Below are 17723 nucleotides of genomic sequence, written 5' to 3' on the forward strand. Positions count from 1 at the left end.
GAGGTATCGCAGTTTTGGGGGGCTCCGGCCAGTGCTTGCCGAAATTACCGCTCTCCGGGGCCCTCCTGGGACTGCCGGGCTCGGGGGGAGTTCGGGGGTTGCCGGTACTTTTTGGGATCATCAGATGGTGCTGAGCGGGGTTACCGCTCCCCTGAAGCCGGGGTTAGGTGAGGAACCCGGGGGTGTCGGGGGGTGAGGGGGTGACRCGTCCCTGTGCCCGCAGGTGTCCCGCCCTTTCTGCTGCGTGTGTTCCACAGCGGCGGATCCATGTCTTTCCTTGTAAGTAAACCCGAGCGCATTAGGGTGAGTGTTGAAGACCTTCCAGCTTCCCTCGTGTCTCGGTAGAACGAGCCTTGCGCTTGTGCAGAGTGGCTGAGCCTGGAGAGCACCGTAAGGGCACGGAGAATTGATTATAGGGTTGATTATAGGACGTGGGTCGGTGTGCCGCCGGCGCTGGTTAAAAACCCTGCACCAAAACCTTTATTTCTTGCAYATACATGTGTGTGTCCTTGGGGTGCAGAGCAGAGGGGCTGTAATGGGCTTTGCAGTGAAGAAAAAGGGCCATAAAGCTGGTTATTTAAAGCCTTTCTTTAGGAAGTAGCCTCCTCAGCTGTGTCACAATTTATGGATTTTTTTTTCCTGCGCGTTGCTTGAAAAGCTAAACACAACAGCTTTGTTTGATTCGGCTTTTTTAAATGAGGAAATTTCCTGCAACAGAACAACTTTTAATGTTTTCAAATGGTATTTTTACATAAAATTTTGAGTCATCATTACCTAAAGGCTCATTGGTGCTTTCTAGGACCGGCTGCTCCTGCACTAAACAACATTAGCTGTTAATGAAATTATTTTGCTAAATAGAAAATTCTTCCATGGGAGTGTATGTGATTGATTATTTAACTTCATGATCAACACTCTGCAAGCTTRAAATTGCCTATTCTATTATRTRMTATGTGTATATATAYRTATATRTTTGAATAGCAGTATTAGTGSTAGAAACAMTCCTCTGCACAACCTAATGCTTGCTGTGAATTTCAAACATGAATTCTGGAAGAGAATGACAGCTTTAGAGTATTTRTGTTYTAATTKTGCATTCRATGACTAGATATATARCCAAAATATTTGAATTCTCCAAGRTACCACCTCTTTGTAAACAGTGAAAGCTGGTTTTTATCTTAATACACCTAAAAACCAACTTCTTTTGTCTGTATGAGGGGGGTTGTAACATGCTGATTATTTTTGCTGTATGTGCATGTATAAAAACTTGTTTGAATGATTTTAAATGATATTAACTTCATGGCAAGTGCATGTTGATTGGGAATAACAGCAGTACCTGTGTGGTTGCTGGGTGCATGTCATTGTCACAAAAAGGGAATATCCTTGTCCAAAGTGAATATGTCACTGATGATGCAGCAAATAATTTTCAGACCACWGTAGAATCATTAAAGGTTTGGGTTCTTTTTCTTGTGGAAATGGAATGGGGAAAATAAACTTTTCTCTAGATGGAATAACTGATTATGYGGAGAATTTTTATTTCTTACAGCGTTGGGTGTCTGAGAAGTTYATCGTTGAGGGGTTAAGAGAATTCGAGCTGTTTGGAGGTAAGTTTTCCTCTTGTTAAATGACATTGCTAGAAATGTTTTATTTTGGCTGTAAATCTTGGTAATTTGTAGTAAAGATGTATCTTAATACTAAAAGAGATGATTAAATCTTATTGTAAATCTGGGTATTCAAGCTGGCTTAGCCCAGGAATTTAATGTGGAAGTGTCCAAGATCTAGCAAGTTATTTGGAAATAATTTCCATATTGATAACAATAGTATTTTAGTTCTGTATTTCTTAGCATAACCAGTTTTTTTTTCCTATGCAAAAGACGGATTTGAGCTTTGGAAAGGTTAATTATAATTTTCTGAGTAAGAATAGATTTTGAAATTGCTGATGGCTCCYCAGGAACAGGAGCTGATGGATTTGGGCTCTGCTTCTGCATAACAAAGTTACCCCTAGGATGCAGAATTCCTGATCAGTGACTGGAAAACAAACAGAGCATAGGAAATATGTGTAGATTTTGAGCTTCCAGGTGGCGTAAAAGAGTGTTTATTACTTTAAGTAAGATTAGATAATTTCTTCTGTATTTGAGAGTCATCTTTGAATGTATTTATAATCATAGAATTGTTTGAGTTGGAAGGGACCTTTAAAGATCAAGTCCAAGCCCCCTGCAATAAGCAGGGTCATGACAGAAAGTTAATATTTGGAGTTATAGTAAGAAGAAAGTTGTCACCTTACATTTAGATCAAATACATGAGCAGTAGCACTGTTTGAATCTCTTTGATCCCATATAGCACTGCAGTATGATTAGTGCTGAAGTTTTGTGTGTAAATGTCCTTGTACAAAACAGAAAATCATGTATATTTGGTATCAAAAAGTATCAACTAGGGTTATTTACTGAGTTTTCCATCTGTATTTTAATGGGTATCTTTTGAACACAACATGGTGAACAATTAATTTCTTTACTCCAGAGCAGCCTCCGGGTGACTCTCGGAGAAAAGTAAGTGACTTGTACAGGCTGTGGTGCTGTGGTTCATTGCATGGAGATTATACCTTGTGGAAGTTTGGTTTTTCTTTTTATCTTAGTTATATATCTCATCTCTATATTTAGCTCTACAAGTGTGGAAACAGGTTTCACCCTGGAGTGGAGATTTTGGTGTGTGGTTTTTAAATGTGGTAACTCAAAAATTTAAACTTAATCTCTTGGATTTGTATTTTTTTTGTCATTCCCTTTCTCCCAGCCTCTCAAGGGTCTCTTTTTGAGGTGATTTTGTTCTGATCCTTCAGAGAATGAAGAGTTTAGTTTTATGGGACTTCTGAAAAGTGTTTGTTAACAACTGCAGGCCCTGAATGCTCACTGTCTGGTTCATAAAGAGCACAAAACACATAAAGTATCACAACTTGCAGTAGAGTATCATAGTGTAAATGATTCCCCACTTCCCACACCATAGTGAAACATTTCTATGTGCAGGTGTTGCTCTAGTTTAAGCTAATTACAAACATGAAATAAGTGTGATTTGATCGTAACTGTGTCAGCTCAAGCTGCTTATGATTGATTTTTGTGCCAGTGTCTGTAATTTACAGGCACAAACAAAACTCAAAATAGAGTTATATATAGAATGTTTTGTATAAAATGGAGTAAATTTACATATTTTTAAAAATTCCTCAGTGTTAGACATGCTTGGCTAGAAGCAAACTGAGATTAGAAYCTGTTTTGGCTTTAAAGGGTTTACTTGGGGTTTGGACACTTGCTGATTCTCATTTTGATCTTTTTATGTCTGAATAAAAGCCTTTTTTTTTGTCCACCAGGGCTTTAGAGAAAGRTTAATAATCTGCTGAGAGGGTTGGGAGGAAAGATTTTGTTCTTTATGCTGAAGTGAGGGAGGGAATGAGGAGGTGGAGAGGAAGATAGCAGAACAAAACYGATATTCCCTCTTCCTAATTCAGATGAATGTCATTCGGCAAATGCAGATCCTTGCAAGCATCATATAACTGATTATGTTATGGCATTTATTCTAGTAGTTGCCTTTGAAAGATTAATTTCCTTTCAATCTATCTMAAATTAAACTGGGCTCCCGAGCTGAAAGCTAGCTCTAAATGAATGTCATGCCATAAAACTGGTCATGTGGGACTTCATTTTGCAGCTGCTTTTGACCATACACCAAAAATTGTCCTGTGTGAAACCACTGAGGAGCTTTTTGCAGTATCTCATAAATGACATTTCAGTTTAAATTTCTTTCTTTAAACTGTTGTATGATGTTGATAAATTTCTGGTCGAGCTCCTTTTGCATTAACTCTGTTATTGGTCACTGCTAACATGAGGAGAGGTGAGTGAAGACCTCGTACTGGCAGACTTTTCAATAGGGAATTCACAGTATTTTTCCATTACTGTACACCCAGCCTACACCATTAATAAGATTAAATTTGTTTAATTCTTTGCATCTGTTTTGTTGGCTTATGCTCTATCTGGAGTGGACTTTAATAAAGCAAACCACTTACATATTGCTCAGTGTCTCACCAGCTGTCACTGCTCCATAACTCTGCTTCTCAGCCTCCTGCTTCCATCTCCTTGGTGGTGCCTTTCTGCTTCAGAGGTTTCCATCTGCCTGTGTGTCTCTCCTGGCAATCTTGCTGTTGACAGGACTGTGGAATTGCTGGAAGAAGTAATAAATGATACAATTGAGATCAGAATTGACAGGCCTCTTTAGCAGAAGTTTGAATTCTCAAATGGAAAGTTGCTGCCTGTTCTGAGCCAAGGAACAGCACTGTAGTGTTCATTAAAAGAAAGGATTTGGGAATGCTGAACCTAGGGGTTTTAGCTATGCTGAAATGGGACTGAGTTGTTTGAGCAGAGATTCTACCATAGCACCACAAATCTTAATTTTTTGCCTTTTTTCCTTAATGGAAAATATACCTATTTTAAAGGTRGGCAGTGTGCTGTTCAAAACCAGTTGAAAAGATAGAACTTGGAAGGTGTGGCTCTAATTTACTCCCAAAGTGCACTTAGGCACCCAGAGGTAATTTACAGCAAACTCCTGTCTGTGCTCTTTGCACTGCATTTACCCTGGGCGTAGAGTAGAACAGCAAGTTCCTTGTTTTTCAGCTGTCACTGTGTTATTTCTGTCTTTCAGTGATGGAAATGAAAAGGGGAATTTGCTGTCATGGTAGGGAAAGGCACAAACCTTTTCTGCTTCATGTACCATGAGAAAAGGTCTGATAAAGGGCATTTGCAGTTGATGAAGAATGAGGTGGAAAAATTGAGCTGGCATTCCAAATGCCAGGAGGAGTTAATGTGCTGGAAATTTGAGATAACTAAAGAAGGTTTTAGACACCAAATAAATTTTAATCCCCGTTAGGATGCTCTCCTTATGACTTTGAAAATTTGAAGAAGTTGGAAGGTATAAAAGAACTTGAAAGAACATTGAAGTTTATCATCTGCAAAATCCTGCTGGGGAAGATTTCTGTGGATGCAAATAAGGCAGAAAGCTTTGTGTCAGATGGAGTGAGGGAAAGCTGACAGGCTTGGGAATGCTGCTTCCCTGTGTGGTGTGGGGGTGCTTTTCTTTCCCTTTTTTTTTTTAATAAGCACTAATGCATTGCAGTTTTTGCTTTCATTTGGYGCTTCTCTTTTCACGTGTATCTGATTTTTTTCATCACTTGTACCATTCAGCTAAGCAGCTTTAGCTGTGCTGGGCTTATCCCAGGTGAGCAGCTGAAAACCAGGAGCCCCAGCATCCACCAGGAACACCAACTGCCACAGTGCAGAGAAGGCCTGTGAACAGCTTCCTTTTGGCTCTTGCTCAGGCAACAGGGTGGTGGCACAGAAGTTTGTAATTATAAGAAAAAGGCAGTTTTTAGGCTGTCCTGGGGGATAACAATTGGCTTTATCAAAATATTCCTGAATAAATTCTAGCTTACAGTGATTAACAACYTACTTGTTACGTGTTTTGTAACACAGATGTCTGGATCTTCTGAAATGAGGCATCTCCTGAATTTCAATTGATAAATGACTATTTAAAATTATTTTGACAGCAGTTAAATCCCYTCCTGTATTCCTATTATTTTGAAGTGTCTGATGAGGTGCAAGTGATCTTTATTTCCTTTGACCTGACTTCATTTTTTTTCCTCAGACAAATGAGGCGAGCTCCGAGTCGATAGCTTCTTCCCCTAAAAGGGACACCATGAGCAACTTYCTACCAGACAGCAGCTGCTATGAGTTGCTCACTATCATAGGTAATTCTGGAGAGCTGTAAGATCAGAGTTTGCTTTGTAAAGAAAATAATTTCTGCAGATTTGTCGGCCTTTTCTTGATTGATTGCTTATTTTTTTTATATTGGATGCCTGTCATATTTAATTTTAAAATCATTTGAATAAAAAAATGASATGCCAGTCTTAAAGGTTTGTACCTGGGAGGAGCATGTGGTGGGGTAATGATGCTGAATGTGCAGTACAGTCAGCAGAAGCAGCCTGAAACCTGTCCTTGGTGCTCTTAATCACTTTATTTCTGCTTCAGTCCTGAATCTGAAGGACAGAATAATTCTACTGGCTAGGAGGATTCCTCTCAGTGGGATACATGCCAAAGGAAGTGGTGTCGGATGGAACAATTACTCTTTTACAAGGCCAAAAATAGTTTCAGTGAGTGGAGGGTAAAGATTATTGAAGGATCAGGGGACAGAGGAGATCTCCAGAGTGCTTCTAAAAGTTTTACTGAAGCTTCAATGCTTTGTTTTTCAGGCAGAGGCTTTGAGGACTTGATGGTTGTGAAYCTGGCCAGGTATAAACCCACAGGAGAGTATGTCACAGTCAGGAGAGTGAACTTGGAGGCCTGCACAAATGAAATGGTCACGTTCTTGCAGGTAACATCAATCATCATGCAAGTTTAGAAGAGGATAGACAGCAAGAGCTCTGCTTATCAATACTGCAGTCACGTTTCTGCATTTACTAAATTTAATCAAAATACCTTTTATTTTAGGGGGAGCTTCATGTTTCCAAGCTCTTCAACCACCCTAACATTGTGCCATACAAAGCAACTTTCATAGCTGACAATGAGCTGTGGGTAGTGACTTCTTTCATGGCCTATGGTAAGTGGAGAAGGGGATACCTTTATCTGATTGTCATATTCTGTGAAATGAAATTGAAAAGCTGAAGTGTCCTTGGGGCTTTTGTTCTGACAGGTGGTGGTTTGTTTCTTTTTAGGTTCTGCAAAAGATTTAATCTGTACCCATTTTACGGATGGGATGACTGAATTGGCCATTGCTTATATCCTCCAAGGCGTCTTGAAAGCACTTGACTACATCCACCATATGGGCTATGTACATAGGTATTAAAAATACATCCAACTGTTTTTCTTCTGGTGGAAGTTCTTGGAAATGCTACTCAGAGTAGAGCAGAGGATGAATCAGGAGACACGGAACACATTAMGTTTTGTATTACTTTGCTGTTAGAGCAAATCAGTTTTATACTCGTGGGAAGTGATATTACTGATCTTACTAAGCTGCATGAAAGTGTCATTGTGGAGCAAACTTATCCCAAAGARCACTGTGTAGCTGAAATCACAATCCCCAACATTTAGACCTGCATTTCTCCTTGCCTCAGAAACATTCTTTGGGAATTTGGAAAGGGGATGAATAGAATCCTGTTAATTGATCTTGCCTGATATTCAAAGATGGTTGTTAGGAGTCTCAGGAGTCTCTCWTCCTACCTCGTGGTGGGAAGCTGATCAGGTATTGTCCTATGCATTGAGCTGTTTAGTAAAGGCCAGAGAACCTGACTGTTTTACCCTTTTTTTCCCCAGGAGTGTTAAAGCCAGCCATATCCTGATCTCTGTAGATGGGAAGGTGTATCTCTCTGGCCTGCGGAGTAACCTGAGTATGATCAACCATGGGCAACGACTCAAAGTTGTTCATGACTTCCCCAAATACAGCATCAAAGTGTTGCCTTGGCTCAGTCCTGAGGTTTTGCAGCAGGTATGTTTGAAAGAAACTGCTTGTGTTTAGTGATGTGTTGTATCTGTATAATTTTTTGAGATCTTCGGGGCAAGTTCAGGGTGTGTAGGGTAGGAGACACAAGAGAACTGCAGAGTTCCTTTCTTGTAATGAGCTGTATCCCTTTTTTCTGTTCTTTTTATCTTAAAACCAGTGACCCCTAGCAAGGRGAAGGGTACATGAATGCAAGAAAAAAGAAGGGAGAGGCCTAAAGGAAACATTTGGGGTGGATATAGGGCAAGTGGGTGGAATTTGATCTATTCAACTAAATAGTTTAATTGTAGGCACCTATRCAGATTATCTCATTAACAAAGTGTTATGGTAAATGTGAGTTACCCAGGGCAGATGCCATCCCTACAGGCTGGCTGATTYCAGTTACATAAATGTTGCCCTTAACTGTGTGTTGTAACAAACCAAAAAAACCCTCACTATAATAAACCAGTCTACCTGTGGATTGCACTGTTCCTGCTCTAATCATCTAGGTTTGCTGATTTGCAGTCGAGTCATGGGTATTGCCCAATCATTCACATCCAAGTCTCTGAAGCTAATTTTTCTTTTCCTGTAGAATCTGCAAGGTTACGATGCAAAATCTGACATTTACAGTGTGGGGATAACGGCYTGTGAGCTGGCAAATGGACACGTCCCATTTAAAGACATGCCTTCTACTCAGGTAAGGTTTGCAAGCTCCTGTCTCGTCCTTCATCCTGGCACATGGAGCTGCTGTGCTGCACTGGGATGTGAACACAGAACAGTGTCCTGCCTACCTGAATGGGAAACCTCGACTGTGTGTGATATTGCTTACTGGTGTGATGTTTCCTGTGCTCCTGCTCTTCCAGATGCTCTTGGAAAAGCTCAATGGAACTGTTCCCTGCCTGCTAGACACCACCACAATTCCTGCTGATGAGCTGACTATGAAAACCTCCCGTTCCAGTGCAAACTAYGGGATGGGGGAGAGCACGGCCATGAGCAACGTGCGTGCGGCCAACGGGGAGCCAGCCCTGCACCCCTACCTCCGCACCTTCTCCACCTACTTCCATAACTTCGTGGAGCAGTGCCTCCAGAGGAACCCTGATTTCAGGTAAAGCCAGGTGAAAGCTGCTCTTCCCACCTGCACTATTCCAGGGCTGGTTAAACTATGGAATAAGTTCCATAATCTTCAGCAGAGATTGTGTAGAGTTTTCTTTCTGAGAGTATAGTGGAGTGAGGATGTGCCCCATCTGTTGAGGAGAGCASTCCAGGTGTGTAAAATGAGCAGTGGTAACACTTTGAGCACCTCCTGTATGAGAGCCTGAAGAATTCCTTTGCAACCGTCCTTTGGAGATGAGTGGTGCTGCACATCAAGAAAATAAACATCAATTAGAGTTTCTGGCCCTTGTGAGACCATTCATACCCAGTTCCCTTCACTGCTAATGGCTGCTTTTCAGCCAGCAGAGAGCAATGATGGGAGGTGATCAAAGCTGCATTATTCTTTGTAGTGAGGGCAATCTGTAGCCATGACAGAATTTTCAGGAACTGTCCTTGGCCAGATGTGGAGGGGTGCAAGTATGTAACTTAAACATTACAAGGAGGTTGAAYTTGCATAAAATATTGCAGGATAGTAAATGCTTAATAAACGGTGGTACTGCTCAAAAACGGGAGATAACCAATAGCTGAGAAATGGGAGAGGTGGGAAGGACTCTGGTCTTGTCTTATTCCCACTACCTGACTTCAAGCACTGACGCATTTTCTTGTGTGCTTCCCTCATTGTACCTCTCTTCCACAGGCCAAGCGCAGGCACTTTGCTCGGCCACCCCTTTTTTAAGCAGGTAAGGAACTAATTTACCTACAGGTAAAGGCTGGTGGCTTTGCTGTAGTTGTCTTGCTGTGAGGGTGGGGATGTTGAGTTGCTGAATTTTYTGTGATCTGAAGGATTGAGTTTTTTGACTAATTGGAGTGCAGTGTGATCGTCGCATCCTCTGGGGAGGTGCTTGAGCTGTTCTTGAAGCATCTCTTAGTTAAGAGAGGTTTTAAATCTGCCTGTCCTGGGAGCTACAACAGCTCTTCAACTCTGCAGGCTGCTGAGTTCTGGGGCGAGGCAATTCTAACCTGCTCCTTAACGACACCAAAGGGTGATGTGTGTATTTTCTGCCTGTTGTTTCTGACTGCAATGCTGGGTGTGGAGCAGCACCTGAGCAGCCCCATTTCCTCATTCTGTCCTTCCTGTGCAGATCAAGCGCCGCGCTTCCGAAGCACTCCCTGAACTTCTGCGCCCCGTCACCCCCATCACCAATTTGGAAGGGACACTGCCCCAGGATCCCAGTGGCATTTTTGGGTTGGTATCAAACCTGGAGCAGCTGGATGTGGATGACTGGGAATTCTAGAAATATAGGGACTACACCAAGTTCTGGAGAAGCTTTCTGGACATTGTAATTTATTGGTCCTGTTCATAAAAGCTGATGAATGTTACAGAAGAGTTTACAGGTCCTTGGGAAGGAACTTCAACTGCTTGTTTACTTAAGAAGTAGCCTGGATACATTTGGACAGACCTGAGCTGGAAAAGGATCAACCTACGGAGCTGTGGAGTATTCCAGATGGTGCAGTGCCCRGAGCCCTCATTCTTGCAGCTGAGCACTGGTAGAGCACTTGAGGGGCTTGACTGAGTCCATGTAGTTATGGTCTCTATTTATGTGTTTTTAAAAGTCACTGGCGTCCTCCTATCACAGTTGAAGCTGCATGTCCCTGCCCTCTTTGGTTCTTTCTCTTTTAAGGGTGCCTTAGAGTCGAGGGGAGGTGGGCAGTTCTTAGTTTTGGGCATTCTCTTAGAATTAGTCAGGTTCCTGTAACAGTGTTGTCACAGGGCAAGTTTTAATGGCAGGGGGAAAAAGTGAATTATATTCTTAGTTACTGCTTTGATGGAAAATGGGAGATCAAAGACAACCTGATGCCATTCTAGGCACTCCTGCTGTATTGGACATTTCTCTACAGCACTGGATTGTTCCAGTCTGGAGAGGGCTTTTGAAAACTTGTCACTCGATGCTGAGCACTCTGAGCTCCAGGTCAGACAGGGCCTTCCAGCCTCCCCTTCCAGTTTCCTSGGTCACCAGAGCAGTGTGGATGCCTGTACAACGTACCAGCTTTTTTATCCCCTTCCAGTTGAACTTCATGTTAGCTGGGCTGGTTTCACAGCATGAAACACTCTTAGCTGCCTGTTCTCAGTGACTTACCCTGGCACAGAGGAAAAGTAAATTGATTTTCATGCTGATCCTCTTGCTCATGACTCCTGTAAAGARTTGAACTTTAACCTTTCCATTATCACTGCTGTTCTGCCTTCCCTCACTGATTGACAGGTAAAAGCTGCTCACGTGGCTCCCTGTGATTCGTGGCTGTGTGACTCTGCCCTGCTGGTGTGGCAGCTCTCCCCCATTCCATGGTGTTTGGTTTTTTTTGGAGATGTATTTAAGGCTTTTAGTTTGATTTTTCCAAGGACCATGGGTGCTGGAGGTCGTCTACTCTTTACTGAAGCACTGAGAATCCTTSTGTAGGTGCAGTTGATGGGAGTAGTGGTGCTGGCAACAGGTCCTTCTTGTGTYTATAAACCATACTTGAGCCCAGATAAAGTTTGTTACTCTAGTTTTTTTCCAAAACAAATAAAATATTTCTGAAGTTGTTTTTTAAGTCTGCTGTTTCTGCAGGATGGTGGAGTGAATCAGAGGGTGAAAAAGGGTGGATGTGCACACTTGCTTTTACTTCCTTATTTTCATACAGCTCACCAGTTTATGGCAGCTGCCTTCATGCTTCACAAACATACTTCAACTAAAGCAACAAGTTGCAAATACCTGGGCTTGCTCTTTTCTGAAAATTTCAGTAAAATTYTCCCAGTTGCAGGGGTGTTTGTTAAGGGCAGGCCCAGTTCTACTTCCTCCCTATGATCAGGTTTGGCTCCTGATTTAATCTTACTATTAGTAAAATCTTAATTTCCTGCCTTGTTAGGAAGTCTTACTGGGGCTGATTCAAGAGGTGTGTTGYCCACTGAAGTTTTGTCCCTGTCTTGAGTTCCAGGAACCAAAACAGGAGAGAATAAATCAGCAGTAACTGCAGTAGCTGCCGGYTGGATACACAACCCCTGGCTACAGCTGTGAACTTTTTTTCTCCTACAAAAACTTTATTCAATTATATACAAAATAGTGCTCTGCTACTGTGGATCCTCTCCATGGTCTGACTGCTGCTCCTCTTCTTCTTCCCCTTTGTGTTTTTCCAATTTTGCCATGAGCTCTGAAAAACAGCAACAGGCAGGATGAGGCTCTGGGTGCAGGGGCTGTCCCACCCCTGTGAACATCCAGGACCAGGGCAGCTACCAAAAATCATTTGCCTGCAGAGGTTCAGCTTGGAGCTACCCTTGTTTGCTGAGTCCAGACAGGAACTGGTAAAATCATTCCCCCAGTGCATTATGGACCACACAAGCTGCTGCCTCTGCTCCTGTGGCACATCCCCCTTCCCTCTGCCTCGGGCAAGCACAGATGCTCATTTTGCATCCATGATTTTAATATTTCGTGACACTAAGAGCTGTGAACTCCAGCTCAGAGAGAGGCCCAGCACCAGGAAGATCCATCAGGAGCTGGTGCCTTTGCTGCTCCCCTGGCAGCCCCCTGTCCCACAGGTGCCCATACCTTTTGCAGGGTTGAAGACCCCRTTGGTTTGCTTGTCACAGACGTAGCAGCGCTGGGATTTGCGGTAGTGCTGGAGGGCACAGCTCTCACAGAAGTAGTGCCGACACCTGTATGGAGATGCAGAGGCCACTGCAAATCACCAGACACAGTCACTGTGTCCTGGAGTCAGAAACCACTGACTGCTGGTCACAGGAACATCAAGGTTAGAAAAGACCTCCAAGATCGAGTCCAACTTTTGACTTTACCCTATCACCCAGACTGGAGCATTGAGTGCCATGTCCAGTAGTTCCTTGGACACCTCCAGGGATGGTGACATGAAAACAAAATCTTAAGGGGAAAAGATGAGGCAATGAGGCAGTATCTGTGGAAATCTAATCTAAAACGTGCTTGAATAAGGGCTGGAGATCCCTTCCAAGGGGATGCTCCAGATGCAGTTGTGAGATTCCCCCACCCACCAGAGAGCTATGGCAGACAAGCACGTTMCACCCACAGCCCTTGGGCTGGGTTTTTCTTTGCTTAGCAGTGAATGAATGACTTGTGTACTGTCAGTTCAGCTCACATGTGGCTCCTCATGCCAAACTGCCACTTACTTGGTGACCACAGGGTTCTTGAAGGAACCTCTGCAGATGAAGCATTTGAAAGGCATGTCCTCCTCATCACTGCTCACCTCGTAGTTTTCATCATCTGMAGAAGAGAAAGTGAACCAGAGTGGAATGAGGAGAGGCCAGCCTAGCCCATGTGTGGGGCATGAAATAACATGTAAGGGGAGAGCACAGTCGGTGGGATTCAATCTCTGCTGGAAACAATGCAGCTCTGGCATCTGGGTGTTGTTGATGTCAGTAACACGAGTGGGACTGTGCTATAATTGGGGATAATGAGCCAGCAGGTCTGCTGCTCATCTCATGAGAAAATTCTTTTCTACTCCACCCACTCACTGCTATAAAGAGAAAGATCCTCCAGCCCCCTCCTGTTTTTCAGACTTTCTTCCAAACCAGCTGCCACCAAGCTCTGGCTCCAGCTTACCAGAGAACACCCTTTTCCCCMCATTTACTTTGGGCCACAGCTACAGACACTGAGTGACAAATGCCATCCCACCTCCTGGGTGTCCAGGGGACAGATGGTCCCATGTCCCCAGCTCCACACAGCTCACAGCTTCGACCCACCAACAGCAGTGCTCTCCTTCACAGAGAGCCAGGGRAAACCACCCTCCCTGAGGGACTCAGGGTTGTGTGAAAGCAGCAGTTCTGCTCAGCACTGTCAGTCGTTACTGTCCCTGAGCTCATCCTGCAGCAGGAGTTGCACAGCTTTGGAGCAGAGTCCTGTGAAAGCAGAGAGGGGCCGTACCGTTGACGCCATAGCGACCTTCATCCAGCTCCCGTTCGATCTGCCAGCCATGTTTGTAGTCCGAGCGGTCGTGCAGGAATTTGCAGCTGTCTGAGCAGCACAAAGAAAAAGGAAATAAGAGCCAGGCTGCAAGGGCAGAGTGTTACAGGATACCTCATTCCAGGGCAGCCTGAGCTTTGCCCAGCAGGAGAAATCTGATTGCTCCTCCAGGGCAGCACCAAGCTCCTGGAGCAAGTAGAGGATCCCTCAGTGCTGCCAGGTTGTGAGGATCATCCTCTCTGTGCCACAGGGGCAGTTCCAGCAGTTATGCACATGGGAAGTGGGATAAGAAACAGGAAAACTCTGGTGAGAGTCTCAGTGGACTCAATACCTGTAAGAATGTGGGTCACTGAACCCAGGGGTCCCTCCCAGGACTCCTATAAGCACTAATTAGAGGTCCTGGGCTTTCAGATGGGCTGGTGAGAATAACAGGAATGTTACATAACCAGCTCTGTACAGAAGTGTCTCTGACTCAGCCTCGGCACCACAAACACGGGGTCACAGCTGGACTGGATCCCTTTGCACACTGGTGTTGAGCTGCACACAGGATGCACTCACCCCCGAAGCCACAGAAGCCCGTCTCTTTGTAGTCCTTGCAGATGTCAGGCTGGTAGTCCCAGCGCACCGTGGCCCGCAGGTGCTCCGGAGCACGGATGGGGCCTTTCCTGAAAGGGGGGCAGAGGACTCAGCCCTGGAGCAGGGCCCTGGCCAGAACCAGACACTTTGGGATGGTGCCCAAGTTCCTCTGTGGTCCCAGTCCCCCGAGGCTCATCCCAACCCACCTGACCATTCCTGAAGAGGCATTGCCCATCGATGTGTCCTTGGGCTTCACGTACTTCTGGTAGTTGTTAATGCCACGGTAAATTTTATCATCTTCCTTTCCTCTCAGTTCCTTGGAAARTGAGAAGAGATGATTAAGGATCAGGAGAGCTTCATGACATTTGTCACCACTCTGACACCAGTCTTTCCACCCTGCCTTCCTTAACACCACAGTGTCCATAAAGCCACAGAATTCCCCTATTTGCAAGGGTTACACTCTTGGCTTCTCAAACTTCCAGGGAAGAAGACTCTTGACTCTTTTTGGTGTGCAGAAGGATGTGAGTAAAGCCCAGGCTCTCTTGCTGCAAAGCACAAGTTCCTAAGGAGCAAGGCTGACTCACCTCCTGGATTTTCTGGCTGCGCTCAAAGATGGCCTGGGCATCTTTCTCCTTCTCCGTGTCCAGTTCATACACTGCTGTGGCTCCCATGTCTTCTGGGCCAACAGGTTTCTGAAAAGCAAGGAAAGCTTGTGCCAAAAGTGGAGAGAACACCTCTACAAGACAGAGCTCCCTGGCTACCTGAGGGGTTGTCACAGAGCAAGAACTGGATAAACCTGCTTCATCCTTTGGCATTTGCTAGAGAGAATTCACCATGGGCTGGATCCAGCCTAGTGTGTGCAGAGATGAGAGTGCTAATTCCCCACTGCTCCCAAATTTCAGCCTGCAGAGTCACGGAATATCTATTTTACTGCTTGACACTCAGCTCAGCTGGAAACCCCCCTCATGTCCAACACTTCAATCACAGGACCCTCCTGCCCACACACAGGATGTKACTGAACTTCTGACCCAGCTGGGGGTGGCCAAAATTCTGTTTCAGCACAGTGATCTGGTTCAGATTCCTCTTTAATGGACTGAAGATACCTATTCCTAGCTTTTATCACATCTTCCAGAACAGCTGCACAGAAACCAAAGAATAATTACAGCCAGACTCAATTAAACACAAATCCAACTTCGGTGCCAAAAACTTGTGGAATCCCAAAGCTGTCACCTCCTCCCATCCCTTCCCATTCTCTCCAGTGTTTGTTTTGGGCAAACAAAACACTGCCTCCCTTGGGAGCAGCCAAAGATGGTATAACAATAAAAACACAAACCTCACAGTTAGACATATCTAACCCAAGTGCTCCCTCTCCTGAAAAATCTGTGCAGTGTTGGGCAAGTCCAGTGGCATCGTGAAGCTTTAACTCCCCCCTCWAATAGGGAAAGGTCAACCTTTGATGGCCTCCCGTGGCGGGAGTGACTATCAGAATAAACCCAGCACAAGGTGTGCAGAAGGATGTGAGTAAAGAGGGCACAGGGAGATGCACTAATAATGTCTAATCCCATGTTTAGAGTGGCAAATTCTGTCTGTGAGGAGTGGGATCCCCAGCCCTGCTCGAGCTGACACCCCAGGCCCCGCTGCTGCCCGTYCTTACCGCCGACCTGGTCGATTTGTAGGTGACTCCGATCTCCTTGGCAGGATCCTCATCCTCRCTGCTGCTCGGCGCGTACTCCGGTTTCTCCCTGGTGCAGCGCCGGGTCTGACAGGGGACAGCAAGCAGGGATGGGGSACAAAGGCTCCAGCAGTGTCCTGGCTGAGCCCGGCAGGCCGCCGCAGGCACACCGGGATGGCGCAGGTGCTCCCTTACCTTCTGAATCATGGGGTTGGGAGCATCCCGCCGCCGCTCCTTCCGCACCACAGTGCTGCCCTCCTCCTCGCTGCTCTCTGCGGGGAAAGCCCGGCATGAGGGGCACGACACAGCCCTGAGGCAGCCCCTGCCATCGCGGGGATGGGGACACCCATGGGAGAGGCGACAATGCCACTCTGTGCATCCCTGAGCGCGCTGYCCAAACCCTCCTGCAGCTCTGCCAGCCTTGGGGCTGTGACCATTCCCTGCCGAGCCTGTTCAGTGTCCGACTACCCGCGAGGGGGGGGAAGAACCTTCTAAAATCCAACYKAAATCTCCYCTGACACAACCTCAGGGGTCGTTCCTCCCTCCGCCACACAGACACGGGCTGAGGGCAGCGCTGGCGGCGGCACCAGGCCCTCCGTGGCCTCCTCACTGCACCGCACCGCCCCAGCTCGGCTCCCCGCGCCTCCCCTCAGCTCTCACCCCGCTCCTGGTCGCTGCCGGGCCGTTTTCGCCGTCCCCTGCCCGCGGCTCGGACCCGCTTCTTGAACACAAAGCTGCAGACGCTGCTCTCCTCCGCCATCATGTGCCGCCGATACCGCTGCGGCGGATGGAGCGGCGAATGGAGCGGCCGGCGCGGGCAGCGAGCGCCCCCTGCGGGCTCGGAGGACTCAGCGCSCCGGGCTGGGCCGGGGGTCCCGCGGGTCCCCCCCGGGTCTGTTCCCCATTCCCGACCCCGATTCCCGACCCTCCATCCTCGATCCCGCTCCGTCCCTGCGCTCTCCGGCCCCCCTAATGCTTCCCGTGCCTCCTGAGCACGGCGAAGGGGCGGTTTCCCCGTTTCCCCTCCGTGTCCCGCAGGCCCGGYGGGTTTCCATGGCAGCGGGGACGCCGCTGGGTCCCCGGTGGGGACAGGGGGGACCCCGGGAACCCCGCCATGGCCCCCTGCCCTGCCTAGGCGTGAGTGTGGGCACACGTGTGTGTGTTTGTTCGTGTCTCTGTGTCTATATATGTGTTACATGTGTGTACAGGTGTGTGCATGCGTGTGTGCACGTGTGTGCATAGTGTGCATATGGACATTTGTGCACATGCGTGTACATGAATGCATAAAAGGGTGTACATGTGTGCACCTCTGTGCACATACGTGTACATGCGTGTCGACATGTATGTGTGTATACACATACATGCATGTATACATGCATCTATATGGCTATACATGTGTGTACATGTGTGTTCATGTATGTGCACGTGTGCAGGTGTGAGCCCAGGCACAAGAGACTGTGAGGCTCCACCATCAAAATCTGCTCTCCCATGAGCTCACCAYGATCCGTGGTGGTGATTAACACTCGCATCGCTAAAAGTCCGACAAATGGGATAATTAACGAGCTAACAAACAAGCTGATTCCGTGAAACAGGATTGGGAGCAGCTGGAAGGATGGAGAGCCCTTTCCAAACACACAGACCTTCCTGAACTCAGCATTTCTAAGATTTTTATGATTTCCCCCTTCTGTTAAGATAACGATACGCAGTGATTTTTGCGGGCACTGTGCTTGTTGGCTCCTCACTCACCTGTCCTTGTTTTGGACAGCGAGGAGCTCCCTTGGSTGCTCTTCCCTCCCCATGTCCTGGTGACCTCAACTTTGCAGCCCTCTGGGTGTGACCATCCCACGGCTGGTTCTGCATCTCAAGGGCAATTCCTCTTTTTGTTTGCACTCCTCATTTATTTGCACTCCTCGTTTATTTGC

General features: G+C 46.2%; 2 protein-coding genes across 3 annotated transcripts in view; one reads left to right on the forward strand and one right to left on the reverse strand.

Moving 5' to 3' along the window:
* Window positions 1–9948, forward strand: part of STRADA (STE20 related adaptor alpha) — a 10720-nt gene extending 772 nt beyond the window's left edge. Inside the window, exons 2-13 of one of the 2 annotated variants that reach the window (XM_057381182.1) lie at window positions 224–303; window positions 1541–1598; window positions 2512–2540; window positions 5671–5773; window positions 6275–6396; window positions 6513–6621; window positions 6737–6860; window positions 7335–7506; window positions 8090–8194; window positions 8361–8602; window positions 9287–9329; window positions 9732–9948. In XM_057381182.1, the coding sequence (XP_057237165.1) occupies window positions 268–303; window positions 1541–1598; window positions 2512–2540; window positions 5671–5773; window positions 6275–6396; window positions 6513–6621; window positions 6737–6860; window positions 7335–7506; window positions 8090–8194; window positions 8361–8602; window positions 9287–9329; window positions 9732–9884 (1296 nt within the window). In that variant the 5' untranslated portion in view covers window positions 224–267 and the 3' untranslated portion in view covers window positions 9885–9948. The remainder of the gene's footprint in view (window positions 1–223; window positions 304–1540; window positions 1599–2511; window positions 2541–5670; window positions 5774–6274; window positions 6397–6512; window positions 6622–6736; window positions 6861–7334; window positions 7507–8089; window positions 8195–8360; window positions 8603–9286; window positions 9330–9731) is intronic. The other variant, XM_057381181.1, reaches the window with a different exon arrangement.
* Window positions 9949–10936: 988 nt separating this feature from the next.
* LOC130582465 (E3 ubiquitin-protein ligase RNF113A-like) lies at window positions 10937–16581 on the reverse strand. The gene is made up of 10 exons (XM_057381183.1): window positions 16462–16581; window positions 15997–16073; window positions 15784–15888; window positions 14714–14821; window positions 14336–14445; window positions 14112–14218; window positions 13515–13604; window positions 12761–12854; window positions 12171–12277; window positions 10937–11775 (listed from the first exon to the last, which is right to left on the reverse strand). The coding sequence occupies exons 1-10, from the start codon at window positions 16562–16564 to the stop codon at window positions 11696–11698; spliced, it is 981 nt and encodes a 326-aa protein (XP_057237166.1). The 5' UTR covers window positions 16565–16581; the 3' UTR covers window positions 10937–11695.
* Window positions 16582–17723: the final 1142 nt, after the last annotated feature.

This window comes from Malurus melanocephalus, unplaced genomic scaffold (assembly GCF_030028575.1).
Source record: "Malurus melanocephalus ecotype Western Australia unplaced genomic scaffold, MMel_1.1 scaffold_496, whole genome shotgun sequence".
In the NCBI taxonomy this organism is placed as follows: domain Eukaryota; kingdom Metazoa; phylum Chordata; class Aves; order Passeriformes; family Maluridae; genus Malurus; species Malurus melanocephalus.